At 43.0% G+C, this 26,360-nt stretch overlaps 3 protein-coding genes across 4 annotated transcripts in view; 1 reads left to right on the top strand and 2 right to left on the bottom strand.

The window, feature by feature from the left end:
* Positions 1 to 3,018, bottom strand: part of LOC308676286 (integrin alpha-X-like) — a 72,714-nt gene extending 69,696 nt beyond the window's left edge. Inside the window, exon 1 of the mRNA XM_081342099.1 lies at positions 2,951 to 3,018. Coding sequence (XP_081198225.1) covers positions 2,951 to 3,014 — 64 coding nt within the window. The 5' untranslated portion in view covers positions 3,015 to 3,018. The remainder of the gene's footprint in view (positions 1 to 2,950) is intronic.
* A 3,336-nt stretch (positions 3,019 to 6,354) lies between these two features.
* LOC308676774 (CD2 antigen cytoplasmic tail-binding protein 2-like) lies at positions 6,355 to 14,776 on the bottom strand. The gene is made up of 7 exons (XM_081342795.1): positions 14,565 to 14,776; positions 12,851 to 12,932; positions 11,844 to 11,976; positions 11,328 to 11,485; positions 9,184 to 9,712; positions 8,582 to 8,700; positions 6,355 to 6,699 (listed from the first exon to the last, which is right to left on the bottom strand). Exons 2-7 carry the CDS (start codon positions 12,923 to 12,925, stop codon positions 6,589 to 6,591), a joined length of 1,125 nt encoding a protein of 374 aa, XP_081198921.1. The 5' UTR covers positions 12,926 to 12,932; positions 14,565 to 14,776; the 3' UTR covers positions 6,355 to 6,588.
* Positions 14,777 to 17,269: 2,493 nt separating this feature from the next.
* On the top strand, positions 17,270 to 25,787 carry LOC308676146 (sesquipedalian-1-like). Of its 2 annotated transcripts, XM_081341889.1 has the most exons (3): positions 17,270 to 17,736; positions 23,751 to 23,809; positions 25,149 to 25,787. In XM_081341889.1, exons 2-3 carry the CDS (start codon positions 23,807 to 23,809, stop codon positions 25,776 to 25,778), a joined length of 633 nt encoding a protein of 210 aa, XP_081198015.1. In that variant the 5' UTR covers positions 17,270 to 17,736; positions 23,751 to 23,806; the 3' UTR covers positions 25,779 to 25,787. The 2 variants fall into 2 exon arrangements, with proteins under 2 accessions (XP_081198015.1, XP_081198016.1); XM_081341890.1 differs by lacking the exon at positions 17,270 to 17,736 and having other exon boundaries at positions 23,537 to 23,809.
* The last annotated feature ends 573 nt before the right edge of the window (positions 25,788 to 26,360 follow it).

Here is a 26,360-nt window from a genome sequence, read left to right as displayed (position 1 = left end):
GTGCAGTCACACGACATCGCAGTTTACAATCACATCACTTAGAAATGGAGTTACCTGTCCCAATTACCATCATTAAGCAAGGATTATCTATATTTGTGAAATATAACCTCTCTCTCTCTCTCTCTTTCTCCCTCACTCCCTCTCTCTCATTTGAGCGTGTAGAAACAAACAGATTTTTTTTGTGTATGCTTAGTAATGTTATCCCTACAAGGCTTTTAGTTTTGCTCTGGAGATAATGCAATGTGAAGTCTTCTGGTTGAGTTGGACTTAAGATCATGTTTGGAATTGTTGCCGATGCCCTTATGACGTCCATTGATAGCCATGGGTGACCCAGTTCTGATGGGGAGGGTCAGGCAAATACATCTACAGGACCTCTGTGAAGGATATTTGAGCTGAAATGCCTGGGGCTCAGTCTTGTTATGCGATTTGGGTTAGGCTTGGGTTGGTGACACCCGAGGAAAGAGTTCTCTGCTCTGTTAGTCTTTGGATCAAAGTCCTTCCCGGGTTGTTCTGGCAGCCAGAAAGGTGACCTGTAGTTGGATCTGAATGGCTTTGAGCTTTAGGGACCCAAAAACTTTCCATCCATACTTAGATGCAGTAGCACGTCCTCACTCATAAGTAGCATATAATCTGAAGATCCTTCGGACTCAGCTTACTCAAGGGGGACTTTGTTCACCTCCATCTGATGTATCAGTCCCACCCTTTTTGGTCTAGGAGACACTTTGGACTGTCATTCACACCCTAGTCACTTCAGAACTTGACTACTGCAATGACTGTGCATGGGGCTGCCCTTGACAACCATTCAGAAGCTTCAATCAGTCCAGACTGCAGCTGTGCGGTCAGTGATGTGTATGCCTCAATATGCCCTGTACCACTCTTGCTCTACAAGCTGCAGCGGTTGCCAGTCTGTTTCTGGGTGTGAATGAAGGTGCTGGTTATTGCCAATAAAGTCCTACATGGCATAGGCCCAAATTATATGACCATCTATCTCCCGTGGTTTCCATTTGAGCATTCTATATTGGCAGAGTTGCACATTCTGTTTATGTTTTTATGTTTTATTTGATTTCTAGATACTTTCAATTAACAATGCCATCCACTGGGACCCAGGAAGTGTGCCTTCTCTTTCTGTTGTGGTGTCTGGCCTTTGGAATGATATTCTACACCCCATCCTCCCAAAATTAATGCTGCTTCACCTAGCTGATGTTCCATAAAGACCTGATTAGTCTCCTTGATCTTGAGATAAGACAGGAACCCCCCTTGCAGGCATTTGCTACTTTTGTTTTCTATCTGAATATTTGCCTGTATCCCACCCTGATTTATTATTTGTGTACTACCCAGTCAGAATTGGATGGCGTCCAAAATAAAGTCTGGTCTAAAAAAAAAAGAATTGGATGGCGTCCAAATTGAATAAAACAAATTATAAATAAAAAAATGAAATATCCATATTCAGATGAAAGTGGTACAACCTGCTCTTTTTCCCCTCACCTATTCTTAGTTTAGAATTCAGAGAAGTAATAAAAAATGGCTTAGAATAAATCAACACAAGTAAAAACTGTTATAAAAATATGCAGAATAAAACCCGATAGATTAAGTACAATAGAGTTAAAAATGGAATGCAAATGACACTGGATTAAAAATAGAATTTACTACATAAAAGGAATCCAAAGCACTTTGAATTATGCAAAGAACTAGAGGCAACTTATTTTGAAGCATATCAAATCTGAAATGGCTGTTTTTTAATGACATAATATAGGCTGTTTCAAGTATTTTGAAAATGTTTCACACTTCGTAAATTATTGTTCCAAGTTCAAAATACTCCCAGAATGTTCAGTACAGCAGTTTTGATCTCAGAATGGGAAATTTCATCCTCAAAACAGTTTGAAATCATGTGTTTTACACACCCTTCCTGGAAAAATTATTGTATTTAAAAGCTGGCACTATCTTTTCCTTCCATTTGGTCTGGCGTCACAAGTTCTTAGCTGCTGTCCAGGATTAGTTTAAGATGCTTAGAGTGCTCCAGATTAAATTGGAGTTCATTAGGATGAAATACTGTGTCCTTTTACAAGCAGGTAAAGTTGAAAGAGAGGTATAAATTGATGGCATTATTAGACTACATCTTTCATGTTCTGAAATGGATAACATGACATTTTGTAAAGCCTTGGAATGTTCCTTATGTTATAATCGCCTCAGGCAGTGATTTTTGCATAATTCTGTAGAAAAAGTTAAGGGAGCTTAAAAGCAATCCCCTATTTTAATAATTGTCTTGAAAACTCCTTAGGCAGAAAAACAAAACAGGCTATCAGTGAAAATTAATTCTGGAGCTGGGGGCAATAGACACCAATCTTTTCTAATGCTACTTTTTATATTAAGTATTGAAGAAATATTAATTTTATAAAAACTGCTCAGATTGGGTAAGATGTAGGATGCCCTCCTTCAAACATCAGTGAATTTAAACAAATCTAAGCACACCATTGTCTCACAGCCTCGCTTGTGTGGCTCAATCTAGGAGCATTTAACCCACTTTGCAGAGATTGATAGAAGGGCTAAGTTGAAGCGATATTTAGCGATCCTCTCAACGTTCAGCCAGTGCAAAACTTAAGAAGAGCTTCTATGCTAATATTACCTTTCCTTTTTTTTTCAAAAGACCAATACGTGATCCTTACTGAAATTAATTCAAGAGCATCTCTAGGCTCTCCATTTTGCAGGGGGATGTCCAACCCTTGCAACTCGGCCTTCTTTACTTTGGATGGAAATTATCAACCCTCCCTAACCAATTCTCCCGTTCTGGATGAAAGATGCTGATCTAGTTGTATAAAGGAGTAATAATTCCCTATCCCCCAAGCTGGGAAATGCTCTGAAATCTATGAAAGGCCAGGTAAATCTGGTACTTCTCAGGTCACCTGTTGCCTTGCTCCCGAGCCACCAAACCCAACAGTGCTCTGCTACGTACCGCAGCCGAGGCAAAGAAGGAACACGGCTTGGTAGAAGAGCTTCACTTTGGTGACAGGACCCATAATGTGTGGCTTCACCTCTCTGGAGCCTCTTCAGTGACTCCTCTGCATCTCACTTCCTTTTCTTCGCACGCCCAATATATATTTCCTCCCAACATTCTTAGTTCTTCCAACTTCTGCTTTGGCCACCCTTTGTGCAATCTGTAGCCAAAGTATTTCTAAATCACTTCCTGTGGTATGTTGAGCACCGGGGTGATTATATGGTCCTTTTTTCCTCCTGACCAGTGTGTGCTTAATGCTGTAGGCTGACGATGGCAGACCTTTGACACACGTCACAGGTGACATGGCAGGCTATTTTTTGGTGACGTGGCAGGCTTCTGGACCCTTTGGAAGTCACTCAAGAGGATCCTGCTGGTGTGGCCCCTGAGGGCTCCAAAAATTATGTGAGCATCCCTGTGCAGCTTTTGGAGTTTCCAGAGACCCCACGAGACCAGGACCCTCTTGTGCGATTTTCAGAGTCCAGAGAGGAGGTCTCCGTTGTCCGGTCTTTGTGTTTCAGTGTGTGTGAGATACAGTAGCAGAGGTCAAGGTAGCCATTTTCTAAATTTTTGACATGCCGAGCCAAAAGGGTTTGGCATTACTGCTATTGGCGAACCCAGTGGGCAAAACTCTCACAGGCAATGCTGGTTTCGCTCCTACAATTCCATCCTAGGAAAATTTTGCTTGACGGGTGTTAAGAAAAATTGACAGGGAATCTTATCAATGCCTCTTAGTCAAAATTCCCAACTAGATTCTCCGCTGTTCAAAGGCACTGGTCCTCGACTTGCGACTACAATTGACCCCAACATTTCCAAGCAAGAGAGTTGTTGAGCTTTGCCTCATTTTATCACCTTTCTTGCCACAGCTGTTAAGTGAATTATTGCAGCTCTTAAGTTCGTAACGCAGTTGTTAAGCGAAGCTGGCTTCCCCACTGGTTTTGCTTGTCAGAAGGTCACAAAAGCTGATCACATGACTCCAGAACACTGCAACCGTCATAAATATGAGTCAGTTGCCAAGCATCTGAATTTTGATCACGTGACCACGGGGATGCTGCAATGGTCGTAAATATGAAAAAATGGTCGCTAAGTCACTTTTTTCAGTGCCGTTGTAACCTTAAATGGTCACTAAACAAATGGTTGTGAGTCAAAGACTACTTGCGTCCTAAAGATGGATATTGGCAGGCAAGCTTTCTAGCCATGGCATTGCTCAAAGTTGTGGTTAAAAAACCAAAACTGGCTAGAACTTCAGCCTGATTTACTGAATAGGCTTAATTTCATTTCTTTCCACAAAAAGGGCCAAATTTACTCTGCTGCGGAGTAATCAGCTGTAGGAATCACACAAATTTTGGGAACATACGACATCTGCTTCCTGGCAGGGACAACTAAAATTCACAGGAAACAAAAAGCTAACCTTCCAAGAATAAAGCTATAGAGGAATAATCAATCGTAGAAATTTTCACAGAAATTCTATGAAGAGACCATGAGATATGGTTCATCTTCCCAGGAGAGTGAGGGGAAGGGATAAGAACCACCAAGACTATCTCTCAAATTGAGGTTCTTATCCCCTTCCTGATCCATTCTATTTTTTGTAACTCATCTATCTACCTCTAGCTTGCTTCATTAGACACAGTAAAGGATTGATTGCTCAAATAATTTGCCATAGTTTCCTTCCTGTGCCAATGAGCTGGCTCAAGTTGAATTTTGAGAAATATGGATTTCAAGATGGTTAGCAAACATTTCCATCAGATTGCTTACAACTTGCTTAGTCATAAAAATATTAAATCTTTTCTTTAATGTGATAGAATCATTCTGTCTCATCAGCAGATCTTTTGATATTATAAAAGAACCCATCTTGAAGGCTTTTTTGAACTTGCAAAGAATGCCTTAAGGCAGGAGTGGACGACTATGGCCATTTACAATCCGTGGACTTCAATTCCCAGAATTCCTGAGCCAGCCAGGAATTCTGGGAGTTGAAGTCTACAGGTTATAAAGGGCCATAGTCGCCCACCTGTCTTAAGGGAATACTTTTGAGGCATCCATTTACTTAATCATTACTATCTTGCTACAATAGCAGATTCTACCTCAGTTGCCATAAATTTGCTGAGTCCATCCAGAGAACTATTTAGAGCGATGTTCCCAAATCTGAAATTTTATTTTTAAGGGATGAAAAGATAATTTCCTTTCTATAAATCTAACGACAATCGATGTGACTATATGGCTGTAAACTAAGCAAGCCTGAGTATAAAATATGTTGATTTTATTCTAGGCCCATTAGGCTAGTCATCTATCTTTTCTGTGTTTTTAAATCTGTGTATTTATCTATTAAAAACATTTTCCTTGTTTAATGATCTGTGGACTAGTGAGTAGCAGAAGCTTCAATTATCACATGATAAACTTAAAAACGCTGGGCTGAAAGAACCTATCTCAGGTAGTCCTTGCCTTACAAGCATTCATTTAGTAGGGGAAAAGTGTTATTTTCCACCAACAATCACGTTGACTGCTGCAGCTGATAGGAAGGATGTGATCCTACTAGTTCTGGTTAATGAGCCACGCCCAAGTAATCCTGCATCCATAGAGATAATCCTCAATTTACAACCATTTGTTTAGTGACGGTCCAAAGTTACAATGGCACTGAAGAGAGGCATATGACTGTTTTTCACACTGTGACAGCATCCGCGTGGTCCCGTGATCAAAATGTAGACCCTTGGCAACTGGCATGTATTTATGACGGTTGCAGTGTCCCAAAGTCATGTGATTCCCCCTTTTGCGATCTTCTGACAAAGTCAATGGGAAAGCCAGATTCACCTAGCAACCGTGTTACTAATTTAACAACTGCAGTAACTCACTTAAAACTGTGGCAAGAAAGGTTGTAACTGTCTTGTTTAGCAGCAGAAGTGCTGGGCTCAATTCTGCTCCTAAGTCGAGGACTATCTGTACAAGATTATTTGTATCTGGCAACCGTTACCCTACAACAGGGTAGGCAACCTTGGCTCTTTTATGACTTGTGGACTTCAACTCCCAGAATTCCTGAGCCAGCCATGGTGAGGGGAAAGGGAGTTTCCAAGCTGAGCCATGCTGGCTCAGGAATTCTGGGAGTTGAAGTCCACGAGTCATAAAAGAGCCAAGGTTGCCTGCCTCTGGCCTAGGCCGCTTTATGACTTGTGGACTTCAACTCCCAGAATTCCTGAGCCAGCCACGCTGAGGAGAAATGGAAAGGTTTCCATGCGGAGCCATGCTGGCTCAGGAATTCTGGGAGTTGAAGTCCACGAGTCATAAAAGAGCCAAGGTTGCCTACCCCTGCCCTACACAAAACTTACAAGGGACCTAATAGCCAGCAGGAAAATAGAGAGAGCTGACTAACCAAGCCAATTTAAAGTTATTTTATTTTTGTCACAAAATCCCAAACATCCTCACATTTAAATGGTGAATCAAACCCCTCTTCCCCTCGGCAAGTGCACCCACACACACACACACAGACGTATCGTCCCCTTGCCCTCACACCCCCCCACACCTCTCCCCAAAGTCTGGCAAGTTCTTTCAGTCTGTCGCTGGGTTGAACTCTATCCCTCGCGCTCGGCAGAACAGGAGGTGGGTTCCGATCATGTGTAGAGATCAAAATCAATCCGCTTGGAATTGTAGAACTGGCCCTCGGAATTATCCGCCTTCCGGCAGTAAACCCCATCAGGGAAATAGCCTTGGGATACCCAGTCCTGAAGAGACAGAAAAGAGAAATTGAAAGAAAAGAGAGAGGAACGGCAGGGAAAAGAAGAAAAGGAAAGAAAACAGGCTGTGCTAGAGAGAAGTTCCCCGAGGGTGGACTCCAGCACGAGTCGTAAAGCTTGGAAGCCAAAACCTCTGGTCCTGGTGGGATCCTGTGACAGTATATATCTGCCTTCATTCATGAACGAAAACGGAGCAAAATCTGGCATGGAACCTCACGAGAGAGGCAACCAATGTCGAAGAGGGTCACTTAATTGGCAGCGTTATCAAAAGGGTCATCCTGAAATGCCCTTAGCCAATAAGGGATCCGATAGGACCATATTAGAACAAATCAAACCGTATTAAATCACAAATGATTTGCGAATAAAGAGCTGGAATATCATTTATCACAGATCTGGTAATTCCAAGGAAACCGAAGGCTGCGCACCATTTCTGATCCTACACTCAAAACTGCCAATATGCTGCCCTTAGTTTAAAAGGTAAGGTAAAGGTTCCCCCGCACATGCGTGCTAGTCGTTTCCGACTCTAGGGGCCGGTGCTCATCTCCGTTTCAAAGCCGAAGAGCCAGCGCTTGTCCAAGGACGTCTCCGTGGTCATGTGGCCGGCATGACTAGACGCCAAAGGCGCACGGAACGCTGTTACCTTCCCACCGTAGTGGTCCCTATTTTTCTACTTGCATTTTTACGTGCTTTCGAACTGCTAGGTTGGCAGAAGCTGGGAGGAGTAACAGATGCTCACTCTGTTATGCGGCACTTGGGATTTGACCCGCCAAACTGCCGACCTTCTGATCGACAAGCTCAGTGTCCTAACCCACTGAGCCACTGCGTCCCCTTGCCCTTGGCTTAGGTTACTTTTAAATTCTAATAAGGGAATCATTGTCATTCACAGGATGTCAGGAATAGAACAGATTCGAAAAGATGCACCTGGGGTGTGCTACTATGAAAATTGGGGGCAGTGATGCTGTATCAATCAAAAGTAATTCTCACGCACCATCCCCACAGCAAATGTACTGTCCAGAAAGGATTTCTGACCAAGGAAATAAACTATGACCATGAACAATGTAAATGTGACAAGTGATTAAAAATCCCTCTGAAGTATAGGGTTGTCAATATGGAAATCTTCCTAGGAACAGGCTTTCCTTCTCACAATTGCCAGGAAGAAAAGCCAAAATAATGTGCACCAACCGAAGCCTTCTTCCCTCAGTACAGGTAGTCCTCGACTTACAACCACAACTGAGCCCAAAATTTATGTTGCTAAGTGAGAAATTTGTTAAGTGAGCTTTGCCCCATTTTACGACTTTTCTTGCCACAGTTGTTACGTGAATCAGTGCAGTTGTTAAGATTAGTAACACGGTTGTTAAGTGAATCTGGTTTCTCCGTTGACTTTGCTTGTCAGAAGGTCGCAAAAGGGGATCGCATGACCCCAGGACACTGCGACCGTCATAAATGTGAGTCAGTTGTCAAGCGTCTGAATTTCGATCAGATGACCATGGGGATGCCTGCTACGGTCGTAAGTGTGAAAAATGGTCTTTTTTTCAGTGCCACTGTAACTTTGAACAGTCACTAAATGAACAGTTGTAAGTCGAGGACTACCTGTATTCAACGTAAACAAAGATTTACATACAAGTGCAAAATCAAACAACCAGCAGCACTAAATAGATGGCAATCAAAATGAACAGAATTGTAGAAAGATGCACTTTTTAAAAGTCACCCAGGGAAAAAGAAAGATAAATGAGATACTGGAGAAGGGGAAAGGATATCTGCACCAATGGGGGGAAAAAGGACATTAATAGGATAGTGAACAGATAGAGAAAAACAGATACAAAGTGAGGAAGCGAACAAGAAGTTCATCTATCCTCCTTTGGTCTCTTACCTGCATCTGAGAGCTGCTGAAGGGTCCATAAAGTTCAGATGTGTTTGTGTTCTCCCACTTATATTCCCACATCACCTCAGAGAGTGTGTTATCATCACTCTCCCCACGCACCTGACATCCTGTAGTTGGAGAATAAGCACATATCTCAGAAGAAATTTTCCTAAATTTCCTAATAAAAGACACCTACACTGCCCCCCCCCGCCCATTCCGAACATCAGACAGTTAAGGCAGCGTTTCTCAACCTTGGGAACTTTAAGATATGTGGACTTCAACTCCCAGAATCCCATGCTGGCTGGGGGCTTCTGGGAACTGAAGTCCACACTTCTTAAAAAGTCCCCAAGGTGGAAAAATACGGAGTTAAGGATTGTTGAGTGTGTTAGATGAGGGGGTTGTACATTTCAATGCTTTCCCAAATAAGCTCTTGACACACAGCTTTGCAAGTCTTGAGAGGAAATTTCCCCTCAACATAGTGAAAAACACCCCAAGAAGTGACCCCTCGCCTGCTATGATAAAAATCAGCAAACCGTCTCGACGGCGTGTTTCCAATCCAGCTCCTCCCAGAACACTGTTGCCCACCCCCCTCCCCCACATAGGACGCTTACCTGCTGATGTCTTCTCCCCTAGTTTGGCTTCATCGATCTCCTCAGCAAACATATCGAGTTCCGGTTCGGCAGAGGAAGGTGCCGGAGGAGGTTGCTGCAAAGCCCGGAGTCTCACGGCCAGCTTCTCCCGGGTTTCCTGGTAGATCTCATAGACGCCCCGGGCTACCATTTGGTCAGCCAGCCCCGACAGCTGTTCCAGTTGCTCTTTCCGCTCAGGGGACCCAGGCTTCTGGGGATCCTCTTCCTCGGGTGGATCAGCTTCGTCTACTTTGAGGCGGGCCCAGGGCTTCCGCTGACGTCCACTACTTTTGGGGCCACCCTTGTCTCCAAACCTTTGAATGGCTCGAGCTACCGTCTCGCCGGGTAACATTAAGTCTACCATTCTTTCCAGAAGTTCTTTCTTCTCCAGAGGTGTCCGGCCTACCTCAAGATCATCGTCATCATCATCATCGTCCTCTTCATCTTCTTCCTTGTTATCTGCAGAATTGAATGGTTTCTTCTGTCCGGGAGGCTGTTCCTTTATCTTGACCTGGTGAAAATCAGAACAGCATAGATAAGGGAAAGGGGAAAAGCGAGATATAGGATATATATATGTCGTCCTCAACTTACAGTTGATTCGGTGACCGTTCAAAGTTACAGCGGCACTGAAAAAAGTGACTTAGATTTAAGGCGCTGGTACTTACTTTTAAAGCCCTACATGGCTTAGGCCCGGGATACTTGCAGGACCATCTGTTGCCGGGAACGACTTCCCATCGCCCAGTGCGCTCACACAAAGAGGGCCTCCTCAGGGTGCCGTCGGCTAGACAATGTCGGCTGGCGACCCCGAGGGGGAGGGCCTTCTCTGTGGGAGCGCCAGCCCTATGGAAGCAACTCCCCCTTGAGCTTCGGATGGCCCCGGATCTCCGATCCTTTCGCCGCAGCCTCAAAACACTCCTTTTCCATCAGGCTGACCTGGACTGACAGGGATTTTAATTATGTTTTTAATTTTTAACTTAATTTTAATTTATTCTACTGGGGCCATTAATTTAATTTCTTTTTAACTTTTGTATTATTTTATTTTATTGTTGTTAGCCGCCCTGAGTCCTTGGGGAGATAGGGCGGCATATAAGTCCCAATAATAAATAAATAAATTTTTTACATTTACGACCTTTGTAGCCTCCCCATGATCATGTGATCAAAATTCAATTGCTTGGCAACGGGTTCACACTTATGACCGTTGCTGTGTCCCTAAGCTCATGTGATCCTTTGGACCAGCAAAATCAATGGGGAAGTCAGATTCACTTAACAACCGTAAGAGTCGTGGTGGCGCAGTGGTTAGAATGCACCATTACAGGTTAACTCACTGCAGGAGTTTGATTCTGAGAGGCTCAAGGTTGACTAGGCCCTCCACCCTTCTGAGGTGGGTAAAATGAAGACCCGGATTGTTGGGGGCAAGAGGCTATGTCAAACCGCTTAGAGAGGGCTGTAAAGCACTGTGAAGGCGGTATATAAGTCTAAGTGCTATTGCTATTACTAACTTATCAACTGCAGTGATTCACTTAACAACTGTGGCGAGAAAGATCATAAAATGGCGCAAAATTCACTTAACAAGTGTCTCACTTAACAACAGAGATTTTGGGCTCAATTGTGATCGGTAGTCAAGAACTACCTATATTATGGATTAAAATGGATTCTAGGTCTGGAAAAAGAACACAAATGGCTTATCCTGGCAGTTATTTCGGTTTTTGGCAAGCACACTTCCATCTGTCAATATTGCTCTCAATTTTTATTGGTGGAGTGGTATTATGTAGGGGGAGCTAGGGAATTCTGGGAATTGAAGTCCACACATCTTAAAGTTGCCAGGGTTGAGAAACACTGGTTTAAACTGATGACCATTATGGAGTGGATGGCAGAGAATTCTGCCATGATATTTCCTTTCACAGTCCTAAAAGTCCCCTACATTTACTTCAAATAATGTTTATGCACACTTTTTCCATAGCAACTGTGAGACTTTAGGAGCTGGAGGAATAGCAAGCTAAATAAACAAAACTGAATGAATAATGTATCCATCTCTTATCTGCCTTCTTTCTAAACTAAAATTCCCTAAACTTTATATATATATTGCACTGGTCATCTTCCCTTCAAGTCTACCGAAAAAGACCTACCCAATCTATGTTGTCCAACCAATTGTCCCGAATCACTGCCTCTTTTTTCAAGAAATAGTTGCCTTCTGAATCAAAATGACCTTCTTCCATCTCCTCTTGTAAATTGAAAGGGGTGATCCGGATACCATCTTCATAGTCAATCGTGGCAGATTCCTGCCCTAAAAAGATAAAGCAAGCAGATTAATTTCTGACTGACCTTGACACCAATAAAAATATTGAACTTTAATTTTTAACAGAGTTAACAAACAGTAAATTACTGGAGTAGAAAGTGTAAATATGAAGCCTTCTGCTCCAAAATCATCGTTCTACTTGAATGATAAAATCTTCAAGACATTTCTTCTTATCGAGATTTGAAGATTACGTGGTGGGTCACCACAGAATTCAGAGTGTCTTAACTGCCTCCAAAAAAAAAATATCCACAATATTGGGGACTACTGACTTTTTTTTAACAGAGAGAGGAAAGAATATGGAAGTTCTGATTACTGAAATCTATAATAAATACAGTTCCCTACTTACCTTCCACATCATCTGATGCAAGGATGTCATATTTACTACCCTGCCCTTCATCTTCTTCATCTTCCTCATCGCTGTCCAATGAATGCTTGCCTTTAAAACGGCTGCCTGGCCCTCCAATGGCAGGTTCCACCAGCTGCTCAAGAGATGAAGTGAATGCAGAAGTTCAGCATTTATCTGTTTTCCCCCAATTGTCAAGTTACAAATTAGCTAACTCTTCAAATTAGCAAGTTAGTCTCTGTAGCTTTATTTTTTCCCCTGATAACCTGAGGCACTTACAGGCAGTCCTGGACTTACATCCATAACTGAGCCCAAAATTTCCGTTGCTAAGCAAGACACTTAGGGGAGTTTGGGCCCATTTTATGACCTTTCTTGACACAGTTGTTAACAAATGACTGCATTACAGTTGTTAAGTTAGTAACATAGCTGTTAAGTCAATGTGGCTTCCCCATTGACTTTGCTTGTCAGAAGGTCGCAAAAGGTGATCACATGACCCCGGGACATTGCAACCACCATAAATATGAGTCAGTTGCCAGGCATCCAAATTTTGATCATGTGACCATGGGGATGCTGCAATGGTCGTACTTTTTTCAGTGCTGTGGTAACTTAACATGGTCACTAAACAAATGGTTGTAAATTGAGGACTGCCTGCATTTAGGTCTATCCCTATAGCCCTTCAACTTCCCAGATTGGTGTTTTTCAAATGTGGTAACTTTAGGATGTACAGACTTCAACTACCAGAATAACCCAGCCAGCATGAGTTAAAATCCATCTATCTCTTATGAGTTGCCAAATTGAAAAACACTGTTATGAAAAGTTTGCCCTTAGCTTTATTTTCTGGGATCTCAAGTTAAAGAATATCCTTCCTCAACCCAAGTTCCATCCAGGTGGTTTGTCCTACAATTTTGAGGAGCTCCTACCACTAGATTGATCAGTACTGATAGGAACTCTAACCAAAAACAGGCAGAACAGCTCAGATTAGGCAAAGGTGTTAGAAAGGTTTATTTCACCTTCTTCTTTGGGAGACTCATCTCCTCTTCATCATCATCGCCTTGGTCTTCAAATGTGACTTTCCGTTTTGACATGATGACCCTGTAAAATGCAACCCAAATCAACAGCAAAGAGACTTAACAAACTGATACAAACTGAGCTTCTTCCAAAACACGAACTTGTCAGTTTTGGTAAGTGTCATATGCAGCTTTATCAGAATGCTGGTCTCTCTACTGATAAGGACCTTATCATTACTACACACTGCCTCTGGGGAAAGTTTGTAAACAAGTAGCTGTCAACTCTGCCTTTGCTACCCATACCAGCGTAGATGCACACAATACATATTGTCTACCCTTTGGGTAATATAACTGAAGAATTCTCAAAACCAAAACACTGCCCAAAATATCACAATCTAAAAAAATTCTGCATACTCCCTCATAACGGTTTTACTCCAAATAGGCATTCCCAAATGTTATAACAGGAACAATCCTTCATTCTGAAGGTCTCAGGTTGGAATTGGAAAGTTTGTTAAAGGATTTGCTGAGGCAGAAAATTGCAGCTGCAATGAGTAACAAGACCAGTAACGAATGGTGGGACACTAGGGCCTAGCAACAACAAAGCTACAAGTTAGATACAGGGGTCTTTAAACTTGGCCCTTTGATGACTTGTGGACTTCAACTCCCAGAATGCCTCAGCCAGCGTGCCTGGCTGAGGAATTCTGGGAGTTGAAGTCCACAAGTCATCAAAGGGCCAAGTTTGAAGATCCTTGAGTTAGAAGGACGCTGTTAGAATAATGCTAGCTGAGGCACATAGACATAAACTTTGGTAACCTCTGGCTTATTATAATAATAAAACACAACCCTTTTGATAAGAAAGTTTATTAGCATAAACATGCAACGTATGAAGAAGGAAGGTAAAGTAGAAGAATCCAATCAAAAGAAACATCTGTCAAGGAACCAACGAATGATAGATTCTTAGGGAGTTAACTTCCTTAGTCATAGCTGTATAAAATTGGTATTTGTTATAGGGTCCGGGGTCTTGGCTCCTTTAGCTGCCGAGACCTTTTTGTTGAAGTATTTCAATAAAAGTTCCTTGAACCGCCTCTCGTTTCTGGTTCTGACTGGCACCTGCGCCAGGCTAAACCCAGTTTACGGACAACAATTCTCCCCTTTCTTTGGGAGGCAAGAAAGACAAGAAACCATTACTTCCAAAAATGAGGCTTTTCTTGCCATCTCTTAAAATAAGTTTCTTTCCCTGCCTTGAACTCCAAAACCGTCTCCATTAATTTCAAAGGAAGCCCGCCAAATACTTTCTCAACTGGGCAACCTGGAGAATTGAATGTAAGGGACCAATAAAACGTATGGGAGCCAACGGGGGTTCCCCACGACTTTTCTCGTGCATCTAATCAACGTCTGCACTAAAGCAACCGCGTTTGAAGACACGCAGGAGGCGACCTCGACGTTCATTTAGGGCAGGGGTCTTCAAACTTGGCCCTTTTATGACTTGTGGACTTCAACTCCCAGAATTCCTCAGCCAGGCATGCTGGCTGAGGAATCCTGGGAGTTGAAGTCCACAAGTCATAAAAGGGCCAAGTTTGAAGACCCCTGATTTAGGGACCACCGGAACCCCCATTCCTCCCATTCTCCAAGGGGGCCCCGCGAGTCCCTAAATTTAAATTGGCGGGTTTGCACCTTCCTCTCCGTCCCATCCCCGTACACACGACCCGGGTCGTACCTAGGCGGCTGCAACCACAGCACCCGAAGCCTCCCAGCAGCGCTGCGCAGAAATCGACATCAGACGCCTGCTGCCATTCGAGCCGGATATGATGCGATAGGTAGAGACATTTTCTCCCTCGGCGCACAGGAAGTGACGTTGTTTCTGGCAACCCGTGACTTCATCGCCCAACCTGGCCGAAGGGAAGTGTGGGCAAAACTGGCGGCAGGAAGCCAAGCCTTTCTCTTTTCATAAAATGCCGCGATGGATAGAGAGGATTATTATTATTTTAATTGGATCTCTCGGCTCAGTAATAGTTTCGCCCTTTCTGGAGCTCCTCCTGTTAGGAGGAATAGTATATTTATATTTCAGCCCTTGCTGGCTTTTTTCCGCTCTTTTCTGAATATGTATGTATGTATGTATGTATGTATGTATGAATGTATTTATTTATTTATTTATTTATTTATTTATTTATTTATTTAATTCGATTTATATACCGCCCTTTTCCCGAAGGACTCAGGGCGGTTTACAGGGCAAATTAAAAAAGAGATACAATATACAGATTAAAACACAATTAAATTAATAGCCTCAACACTTATGCAATACCAGTGGAAAGGCTTGCCACCAGAAGTTGTGGGCGCTCCAACACTGGAGGTTTTTAAGAAGAGACTAGACAGTCACTTGTCTGAAATGGTATAGGAGGTTCTGCTTGAGCAGGGGGCTGGACTAGAAGACCTCCAAGGTCCCTTCCAGCTCTATTCTATTCAATGACGGATGTGTAATGAACGCAAATGATGTAGTCGTTGCGATTAAGAAGTGCTGCTGTTCCAAGAAAACTTGGAAGAAATGTAAAGAAATCCCGTCTGATTGGGAAAATCCCAGAGTTGGTTGAAAGATGGGCAGCTATGTAAATGTTTTAAATAAATAAATTTGTGAAAAATGGACCTACTATTAATTCTAATTGCTAGATAAAAACTCCATAGCCAGAGGAAGTCTATTTTTATTAGACTCTAAATAAGGAAGAATAGCCTTCAGTTCTTCAGAACTGAAGAAGCTTCTTGGATGAGAAGTGAAAAGTCTTCAAGGAAAAACAAAGGCCAGTTGCCTTTTGAAGAAGTATCTTTGGGACAACCGTGACCTGGATGATAGAATTTCCGTAGAAAAGAATAGCCAATGTTTCTTTACACTGCTTCTTAGTTACTGAATGCCTCTTGCTCCGATGTACTGTACATAATATCCAGAATTAGATGAATCTACAGAGCTGTTCATAAAATTATTTAATTCCCTAGGGAAACTTCCTTGAATCAATCTTGGCTCCTGGCAACTTGATAAATGTTTTTTTTGTGGCAACAATAAGGAAGTGATTTGCTAATCCCCCTCCCCCTTTTATTGCCTTCCCAATATATCTATTGCTTTCACCTTTTCTTGATTGGTTCCAGTCAAATATTAACCAAATTTGTTCACACTTAGCTTAGGTAATTTATCCTCCAGTGTTCCACCAGTTAAAGCATGCAGAGAGCCTTATACAATTATGGAGATGCAACTTCAGCAAAAGAGCTGGATTAGAGATATCCGACCACTACAACTATCCTAGTAAACCATTTGCTATGTTTAAGCAAAACTTGGACTCTTAGGTTTACTGGTCAGTTTGCTCCTCAGTTACCTGGATATCATGAAATAGAAGAGGACATACATTCATCCCTAAAAGTCTAGTTTGGATCAAAAGAGAATAATTTGCTGGGGTTCTTCAGCAGTTCAGACCTTATTGTGGTAAGACTCATCCAATGTTCTCGTGCAAAAATAGAATGCATATGCTTTCTTCCGCCCAGAAGTGCTGCCCTTCCTTATTTCAGTTCAGTGCCGAAGCTGTAGTTTTATCTCTCTTTTTCAAACTTGGCAACTTTGAAAATGTGTGGAATTTTGGGAGTTGAAGTCCATCCACCTTAAAAATTGCCAAATTTGAAAATATTGTTTTACATGATTGTGGCTACCACCTGGCTGATGGATTGACGGGCATTAAATCCAATACTATATCATCTTATGAGTCACAGGTATCATTATTCTTCCTGATAGTGATATACGTGGTAATTGTCTTTTCTCTATACTTGATGCTGGGCCTTTGAAAATGAGACCAAGGGCAGGATCCTCCAGACGTTCCCCTAATGCAGCTTACCGAAATTGGGTACCCAACAGATGTGTGGGCAATGATACACAGAAACACATTTTGTCATATAACAGTTGTCTGCAAAGATCTGTTTCCACATAGATTATCCATGTCCATGGTTAATTTACACAGGGTTTACTTAGCCCGATTTTCACATACTGTAACATATTATATAATAACCAGATAAAGTTCATTCATTTGTTCATGGTGTCATGTAAATACAGCATGGGAATTGTCAAGCAGCATAGCCAGCCTAAGACTTGTAGAACTGAAATCAGATACCTCAGGAGGACATTACATTGAGGAGATCTGCCATAACATATGCAGATCAACTTACCGAAAATTTGTCAGCTATAGCTATTTCTTGTTTAGTGACCACAATTTGAACTGACAACATAGTAATTAAGCCAAGTGATCACTAAGTGAAACTGACAATGCTTATGATTTCACTTCAGCTTTCCTTTCTTTGCTTTACACACCTGCAAAGTTTATAATGAAATGAACCTTTATTGTCAAAGTACAACTATGTGTACATTGAGATTAGCTGAGTCTCCCTTTGTGCTCCCACCCCACAACACACAGTGACAACAAACCCTCCATCTTACTACACCATGTGAACCAACTACACCACACACTGGCCTCCCAAGTCAATTCTGCATAAAATTCACAAAAGTTTTGCAGAGCAATTTGTGTTAAATTCAGTTCATTTTCCTCCTAAAACTGGTTCCCTTTAGGACCAGAAAAAGCTCTAGCTTGTGGTCAAGTTATCTTCCTTTTTCTAGCCATTTGTTCCTTTAAACACATTTCAGGGGAGATATGGATGAAGTAAACAAGAAACCGTGATCAAAGTCATTTCCTGCTTTTATCTCTTGTCACTCTGGACCAAGAGATCAAATGACTTCAGTACCACTTGAATAGAGAACGTATAGCTCCACCCTCTTCACCTAGGAAATTATTGCTTTTGAATTAAAAGGAAAACTGTCCTGGCGGAAAATCTAAGGGGAAAACCTGAAGAATTTGGCCCAAAAGGTAAGGGCAAAATACCTTTGGCAACTGCTTGCATGTCCTATTTTTCTCTCATTATCCTATCTGGATCTTGTGATTAATTTACCTTAAATGTCCCTGAAAGTGCCCTACCCAGCCTCCTTTGAAAGTTTGTTTGTTTGTTTGGACAAACTCAGAATCCTGCACCACTATTTTAAGTCCGCATTTGGGCATGTCTGAAGGCTGCATGTCATTACCTCAAGCAGTGTGACGCAGGAGACATACGATTAAAGAATTGGTCACTTTCCCTTTCCTTGCAATCCACTTTCCTTTCATGCTCAAAAGCTTAAGGCTTTTTCTGATGATGTTTTTTTGTACTACTTCAGCGTAGATTTTTAATTCCCCTTGTATCAGCCTTTCCACTCTCCAAAGTCTCTTTTCATCCACCTGTACTTCACCAGTTTTTTGTGAAATTATTGCTATACTTCCTCATTCAAATCACTTCGCTTTTTCGCCGTCTTTTTCCTTTCATTCCCATGTCCTCGGTTTCCAATTTTTTGTTTGCTTTTACATCCTACCCCAAAGATGCTTTTTCACGAGGCAACTGGACTTTCTTGTTTTTCTTTGAAGACATTTCCCTTCTGATTCAAGAAGCTTCTTCAGCTCTGACTGGATGGTGGGGAATGGAAGGATGTAAAGATTTTAAAAGGTGATCATGTGATCCTGGGACAGTCCAACTGTAATAAATATGAGTCAGTTGCCAAGTCTCCAAATTTTGAACATGTGACCATGGGGGAATGCTGCAACAGTGGTTAAGTGTGAAAAATGGTCAAAAGTCACTATTTTCAGGGCTGTTGTAACTTTGTACAGTCACTAAATGAACTGTTGTAAGTCGAGGACTACCTGTATATCCTACCTCTTTCTCCTGTCTTGGTGCAGTGGCTTGCTAGTTCCGACTGTTTTCAAAGGGGCACCCCCACTTGGCATCCTTCTCCAGTATATGTGAGACAGAGGATCCCCTAAGCCAGGGGTGTCAAACTCAATTTCACTGAGGGCCGCATCAGCATTGCGGTTGCCCTCAAGGGGCCGGGTGGGTGTGGCCTGGGTGGGCGTGTCCTACTGGGTGGGCGTGGCTAGAGTGCGTATGGCCTACTGGGTGGGCGTGGCCAGCTCTACATCGTTCACATCAAGGGTGCCTATGGGGGCCTGGGCAGGAGTGGGACAGATCTGAGGGTCTCTGGCAGAAGGAAGGTCTCTGGGCCGGGGCCAAGGCAGTGGGGGCCGTTCCCTCACTGTTTCCAGGATGGCTTCGCGGGCCGCATGAAACCACTTCGCGGGCCGGATCCGGCCCCCGGGCCTTGTGTTTGACATGTCTGCCCTAAGCTATGTTGCTCGTGTGCCAATTTAAAATAAAAAATAAAAATCTAGAGCGCCAAATCCTGGAACTTTAGTGTTGAGGAGATAGTCCCTCTAGAGATAATTTAAATGCAACTTGAGGAAGAAACAATTTTTAGCATTAAATTCTCCCAAGCCAAACATTCATTGGCAAAAAAGGGGGAGGAATATTTGTTGTTGTTGTTAGTTGCGAAGTCGTGTCCGACCCATCGCGACCCTATGGACAATGTTCCTCCAGGCCTTCCTGTCCTCTACCATCTTCTGGAGTCCAGTTAAGCTCACGCCTACTGCTTCAGTGACTCCATCCAGCCACCTCATTCTCTGTCGTCCCCTTCTTCTATTGCCCTCAATCTTTCCCAGCATTAGGCTCTTCTCCAGTGAGTCCTTCCTCCTCATTAGGTGGCCAAAGTATTTGAGTTTTAGCTTCAGGATCTGGCCTTCTAAAGAGCAGTCAGGGTTGATCTCCTCTAGGACTGACCGGTTTGATCGCCTTGCAGTCCAAGGGACTCGCAGGAGTCTTCTCCAGCACCAGAGTTCAAAGGCCTCAATTCTTTTGCGCTCAGCCTTTCTTATGGTCCAACTTTCACAGCCATACATTGCAACTGGGAAGACCATAGCCTTGACTATACGCACTTTTGTTGACAGGGTGATGTCTCTGCTTTTTAGTGTGCTGTCTAGATTTGCCATGGCTTTCCTCCCTAGGAGCAAGCGTCTTTTAATTTCTTGACTACAGTCCCCATCTGCAGTGATCTTGGAGCCCAGGAAAATAAAATCTGTCACTACCTCCATTTCTTCCCCATCTATTTGCCAGGAATTAAGAGGGCCGGATGCCATGATCTTAGTTTTCTTAATGTTTAGTTTCAACCCAACTTTTGCACTCTCCTTCTTCACTCGCAACAAGAGACTCTTCAGTTCCTCTTCACTTTCTGCCATTAGAGTGGTATCATCTGCATATCTTAGGTTGTTGATATTTCTTCCAGCAATCTTAATTCCAACTTTTGATTCATCTAGCCCTGCCTTTCTCATGATGTGCTCTGCATATAAGTTAAATAGGCAAGGCGACAGTATACAGCCTTGCCGGACTCCTTTCCCAATTTGGAACCAATCAGTGGTTCCGTGTCCAGTTCTCACTGTTGCTTCTTGGCCCGCATATAGGTTTCTCAAGAGACAAATAAGATGTTCTTGTACTCCCATCTCTTTAAGAACTTGCCACAGTTTGTTATGATCCACACAATCAAAGGCTTTAGCATAGTCAATGAAGCAGAAGTAGATGTTTTTCTGGAACTCTCTAGCTTTTTCCATGATCCAGCGTATGTTGGCAATTTGATCTCTAGTTCCTCTGCCTCTTCGAAATCCTGCCTGTACTTCTGGTAGTTCTCGATCCACATACTGCTGGAGTCTAGCTTGTAGGATTTTAAGCATAACTTTACTAGCATGAGAAATGAGTGCAATGGTGCGATAGTTTGAACATTCTTTGGCACTGCCTTTCTTTGGAATTGGAATGTAAACTGATCTTTTCCAATCCTGTGGCCACTGTTGAGTTTTCCAAATTTGCTGGCAAATTGAGTGTAGCACTTTTACTGCATCGTCTTTTAAGATTTTGAATAGCTCAGCTGGAATACTGTCACCTCCACTAGCTTTGTTGTTGCTCAGCTTTTCTAAGGCCCACTTCACTTCACATTCTAGGATGTCTGGCTCGAGGTCAGTGACCACCTCATTGTGATTATCAGGGACGTTAAGCTCATTCTTGTATAGTTCTTCTGTGTAATTTTGCCATCTCTTCTTAATCTCTTCTGCCTCTGTTAGGTCCCTGCCATTTTGGTCCTTTATCATGCCCATTTTTGCATTGAACGTTCCCTTCATCTCTCCAATTTTCTTGAAAAGATCTCTGGTCCTCCCTATTCTATTGTTTTCTTCTATTTCTTTGCACTGTTCATTTAGGAAGTCATTCTTATCTCTTCTAGCTATTCTCTGGAATTCTGCATTTAATTGGGCGTATCTTTCTTTTTCTCCCTTGCCTTTTGCTTCCCTCCTTTCCTCAGCTATTTGCAAAGCTTCCTCAGACAGCCATTTTGCTTTCTTGCATTTCTTTTTCTTTGGGATGGTTTTGGTTGCTACCTCTTGTACAATGTTGCGAACCTCTGTCCATAGTTCTTCAGGCACCCTGTCTATCAGATCTAATTCCTTAAATTTATTTGTCACCTCTACTGTATATTCAACAGGGATATGATTTAATTCATACCTGACTGGCCTAGTGCTTTTCCCTACTTTCTTCAGTTTAAGCTTAAACTTTGCAACAAGAAGCTCATGGTCTGAGCCACAGTCAGCTCCTGGTCTTGTTTTTATTGACTCTATAGAGCTTCTCCATCTTTGGCTGCAGAGTACATAGTCAATCTGATTTCTGTGTTGACCGTCTGGTGATGTCCATGTGTAGAGCCGTCTCTTGGGTTGTTGGAAAAGGGTGTTTGCTATGACCATCGTATTCTCTTGACAAAATTCTATCAGCCTGTGCCCTGCTTCATTTTGTACTCCAAGGCCAAACTTGCCTGTTATTCCGGTTATCTTTTGGCTTCCTACTTTAGCATTCCAATCCCCCATGATGATAAGGACATCATTTTTTGGTGTTAGTTCTATAAGGTGCTGTAGGGCTTCATAGAACCGGTCAATTTCATCCTCTTCAGCACCGGTGGTTGGGGCATAGACTTGGACTACTGTGATATTGAATGGTTTGCCTTGGATTCGAACTGAGATCATTCTGTCATTTTGAGGATTGTATCCCAGTATTGCTTTTCCTACTCTTTTATTGACTATGAAGGCTACTCCATTTCTTCTGAGGGATTCTTGCCCGCAGTAGTATACCTGATGGTCATCTGAATTAAATTCACCCATTCCTGTCCATTTTAGTTCGCTGATACCTAAGATGTCAATGTTCAGTCTTGTCATCTCTTGTTTGACCACGTCCAGCTTTCCTTGATTCATGGATCTTACATTCCAGGTTCCTATGGAGAAAAAATCTTTACAGCATCGGACTTTCCTTTCACTACCAGACATATCCACAGCTGAGCGTCCTTTCGGCTTTGGCCCAGTCGCTTCATTCTTTCTGGCGCTACTAGTACTAGCCCTCTGCTCTTCCCCAGTAGCATATTGGACGCCTTCCGACCTGAGGGGCTCATCTTCCAGCGTCATATCGTTTTGCCTTTTGGTACTGTCCATAGGGTTTTCATGGCAAAGATACTGGAGTGGGTTGCCATTTCCTTCTCCAGTGGATCACGTTTTGTCAGAACTCTCTGCTATGACCTGTCCGTCTTGGGTGGCCCTGCACGGCATAGCTCATAGCTTCATTGAATTACGCAAGCCCCTTCGCCACGACAAGGCAGTAATCCATGAAGGGGGGGAGGAATATAAACCTACTCAAATTTCAGAGCACTTTAGAAAAAATATAAAGGACAATATGAACCTCTGAGCAAAGCCATTGGTCTGGATCCAATGTAGAAGTAGCTGCTTATAAAATTGCAAGAAATAAAATAAAATACAAATACTGAGGTTGCATAGAGAGAATTCATTTCAGAAACAATAAAAACTTAAAATAGTTTTGCCTATACCTAATTCCTCGGGAACAACACAGATTCCTGAAGCAAAGAATTTTGTTTGCTTCCCTGTATTTTTTTCTCCATCTCCTAAAACAATATTTTGATATCTTGACAACTTGAAGAGGTGCGGACGTCAACTCCCAGAATTCAAGAAGTTGTCAAGCTTCTTGAATTCTTGCCCTAACAGATTCAGACTTCGATCAGGAGGAAGATGCTATTCCTTTATCTTTCTCTGGCTCTCAGCCTCTTATCTTTATTTTAAAACAAAACTTTCCAATACAAGAAGGTAAGGGCCGCTAGGAGAATCTGCTCCTTAATCTCTCTCTGAGATTATTATAGATTCGGATCATTGTCTGCCTATCAGCGCTCAATGGGATGCCACCCATTCAGTTTACCTTTACAATAGTCAATAAATTATAGGGCTGTTTGACAGGTTACAAGTCACAGTGATGAAGCTGGCAATTTTTGGTGCTTTCAAATCAATTTTTGACTCCAGTGACTCATTGGATATATCCTGGCAATTTTCTTGGCAAGGGTTTTTGGAAGCGGTTTGCCATTGTCTTGTTCCCAGAGCTGAAAGTGACTAGTCCATGGTGCACAAAGCAGGACTAGAACTCATGGTCTCCTATTTTCTAGCCTGATGTTTTAATCACTACATCAAACTGGCTGTCCAGGAAAGTCATATCTCAGCCAAACCCAAGTAAATTGTGGTTTAGTTGCATTGTCATCCTTGCTCTGCCCACCCCCCCACCCAGCCCACCAGAAAGATCCCTCCCTCCCTCCCTCTTTTCCTATTCAATATCAAAAATAGCGTTGTCTAATAGTGCTAGCAATAATACCGGGTTCATCTGCTGCATTTCCTTTCAAGGTAGGCAAACACCACCCCCACCTACCTACCGTGTGTGTGTGTGTGTGTGTGTGTGTGTGTGTGTGTGTGTGCCAGAAACACGCCTCTCGTCACTGTTTTCCCATTATTATTTTTTTAAAAATAACTTCACCAAAGAAATAGACCACTATTGAAATGCTAACATGTCTTGAAAACTGGACTTGCATGTTTTTTTCCCCCTCCACTAGGTGAAATCGACAAGAATTCTGCCACTTCCTCCTTCTAAACCAAGCAACAGAAAAAAATGGTAATTTTCTTTTCCTCCCTCTGTGGTCAAAACTAGGTCAGCTGTTGGGCACCTCAGTGTTGGAGGCTGAAGTATTCCCATGAACATTCCCAAGACTGGAGTGATTGACGAGGAGGGTGCAGGGAGTAAATGCATAATGTTCTCGTTCAATGTTTCTCAACCTTGGGAAGGTTAAGACGTGTAGACTTCAATACCCAGAATTCTCCAGCCAGTCATGCTGGCTAAGGAATTCTGGGAGTTGAAATCCATGCATCTTGAAAAGTTGCTAAGGTTGAGAAAGACTGCTTTAGCTACATCCCACTGGCCCCTTATGCTTAGTAGGTCACGAGGCACTTAAAATATTAGTGCTCTTGGACTCACACCTCCAACAGGTGCAAAGGTGGTGGGAGCAGAACATGACTAGATGACCACAATGGCCAAAGAGAAAGAACTTCTCTGTAGTGCCTCAAAATCGGTAGAGAGTTTGGAATGGCTGTCTACCATTTCTTAAAGCAAAGGAAGCATAGCAACAGCAATAGCACTTGGACTTACATACTGCTCCACAGTGCTTTACAGCCCTCTCTAAGCGGTTTACAGAGCAGGCATATTGCCTCCACCAGTCTGGGTCCTCATTTTATTGACCTTGGAAGGATGGAAAGCTGAGTCAACTTTGATCTGGTGAGAATCGAACTGCTGGATGTTGACAGAGTTAGCCTGCAATACTGCATTCTAACTACTGCACCATTGTGGCTATTGCTTGAGATCATCGGTATCCAGGTTAGATGATCTTCTTTGGCTTGCTATTAAACATGGCTTAAGCATCCTTCGTGGGATGCGGTGGCTCAGTGGGTTAGGACGCTGAGCTTGTCGATCAGAAGGTCGGCAGTTTGGCGGGTCGAATCCCGAGTGCCGCGTAGCAGAGTGAGCGCCTGTTACTTGTCCCAGCTTCTGCCAACCTAGCAGTTCGAAAGCACGTAAAAATGCAAGTAGAAAAATAGGGACCACTATGGTGGGAAGGTAACAGGGTTCTGTGCGCCTTTGGCGTCTAGTCATGCCGGCCACATGACCACAGAGACGTCCTCGGACAAGCGCTGGCTCTTCGGCTTTGAAACGGAGATGAGCACCGGCCCCTAGAGTCGGAAACGACCAGCGCGCATGTGCGGGGGAACCTTTACCTTTAAGCATCCTTCGCTAGTGAACTATAACATGCCCAGGTTGCTCGGGGAAATGTAATTCCACACTTTTGGAAGCCCGGCTTAAGGAAAAATGCTCAGCTCAGTTCCTCTTTTAGCTCCTTCATCATCATCTTCTTCTTCTTCTAGGTTCCCTCATCCCTGTTTTCTGTGATTTTTCTCTCCAGTTTCAGAGCCAGGCTGCCACCAAACTTCACATCGCCAGCATTCTTGCCTCTTCTCACCTGGACCAGCCCCCAGACCGGCAGGGCGTCCTTTACAAGAAAAATAACCACACCGCTTCCTATCAGCGCTGCTGGTGTGAGCTCCGAGGAAATGTTCTTATCTGCTGGGAACAGCCTGGGGACCGGGCCTCTTGTCAGCTCATCGTGTTAGAAGGCTGCACGATGGAGTTGCAGGAATCCTCCTCTGAGCCTCATACTTTTAAAATCTGCTACCCTGATGACTTCCCTGATCAGACCTATAAGATGGCAGCTGAGGATCAAGAGACCATGGAAGACTGGGTGCGTGCTCTGAGCAGGGCGGGATTTGAGTACCTCCGAGCGCTGGTTACTGAGCTAGAAGGCCAATTTCACCACTTGAAGAGCCAAAAGTACTCAAAGGAAGAAGCAAGTTGCAAGGCCACAGGCCTTCCCTTCCCGTCTCCAAAACCGGTAGAACAAATACGATTCTGTCACGTGGATTTCCCTTGCCTCCATCAGGAATTTGGGAAGGATGTCAAAAGGGCTAGGAAACAGTGGCAGGAACGAAAGGGGAAGCCCACCCCAGAAAGTCAGAGTTTGGTGCCTTCTGAATAGGGCGATCGGCAATCCCCAAACAATTCGCTGCGACTGATGAATTTGGAGGCACCTAAAGTTTCAGTGGAGTCGGCATCAATGAAAAAGATAGTTCTTGTTTCAAAATATTGGTTCTTCTTTAAATGCTTTTTGACAAATATGTCTTTGGAAAAAGTTGGGAGCCATTTTGTTTTTTGCAGCAGTCACCACATTCAGGAAGAAGAAGAGCTCTTCTTGGGAAAGGGACATTTGTGGGTTTCTTATTGTGGGTTTTGATTACACCAATGTCTAGTGAACAAAATGAAACTGTGGTTCGTTTCCCCCCCCCCAAAAAAAAAAAACCAAGGTCTTTTCCAGGAAGAGCCAAAATATTATTTTCTGTTAGGCAGGATTGGGATCTACAAATACTGCAGCCAGATATATACTAAACAGCAGAGGCCTATCACTAACAAAAATGGGCACAGGTTCCCAAATGTATGTTTAGAATAAATCATGGAATAAAAGGCCATCTAAACTGGCTTCTGCAGTCTGATACTATCTAGATCAGGGGTAGGCAACCTTGGCTCTTTTATGACTCGTGGACTTCAACTCCCAGAATTCCTG

This window comes from Vipera berus (genome assembly GCF_964194415.1).
Source record: "Vipera berus genome assembly, chromosome: W".
In the NCBI taxonomy this organism is placed as follows: Eukaryota; Metazoa; Chordata; class Lepidosauria; order Squamata; family Viperidae; genus Vipera; species Vipera berus.
The sequence above is the reverse complement of the archived record's forward strand: the minus strand, read 5'-3'. Positions and strand labels throughout refer to the sequence as shown.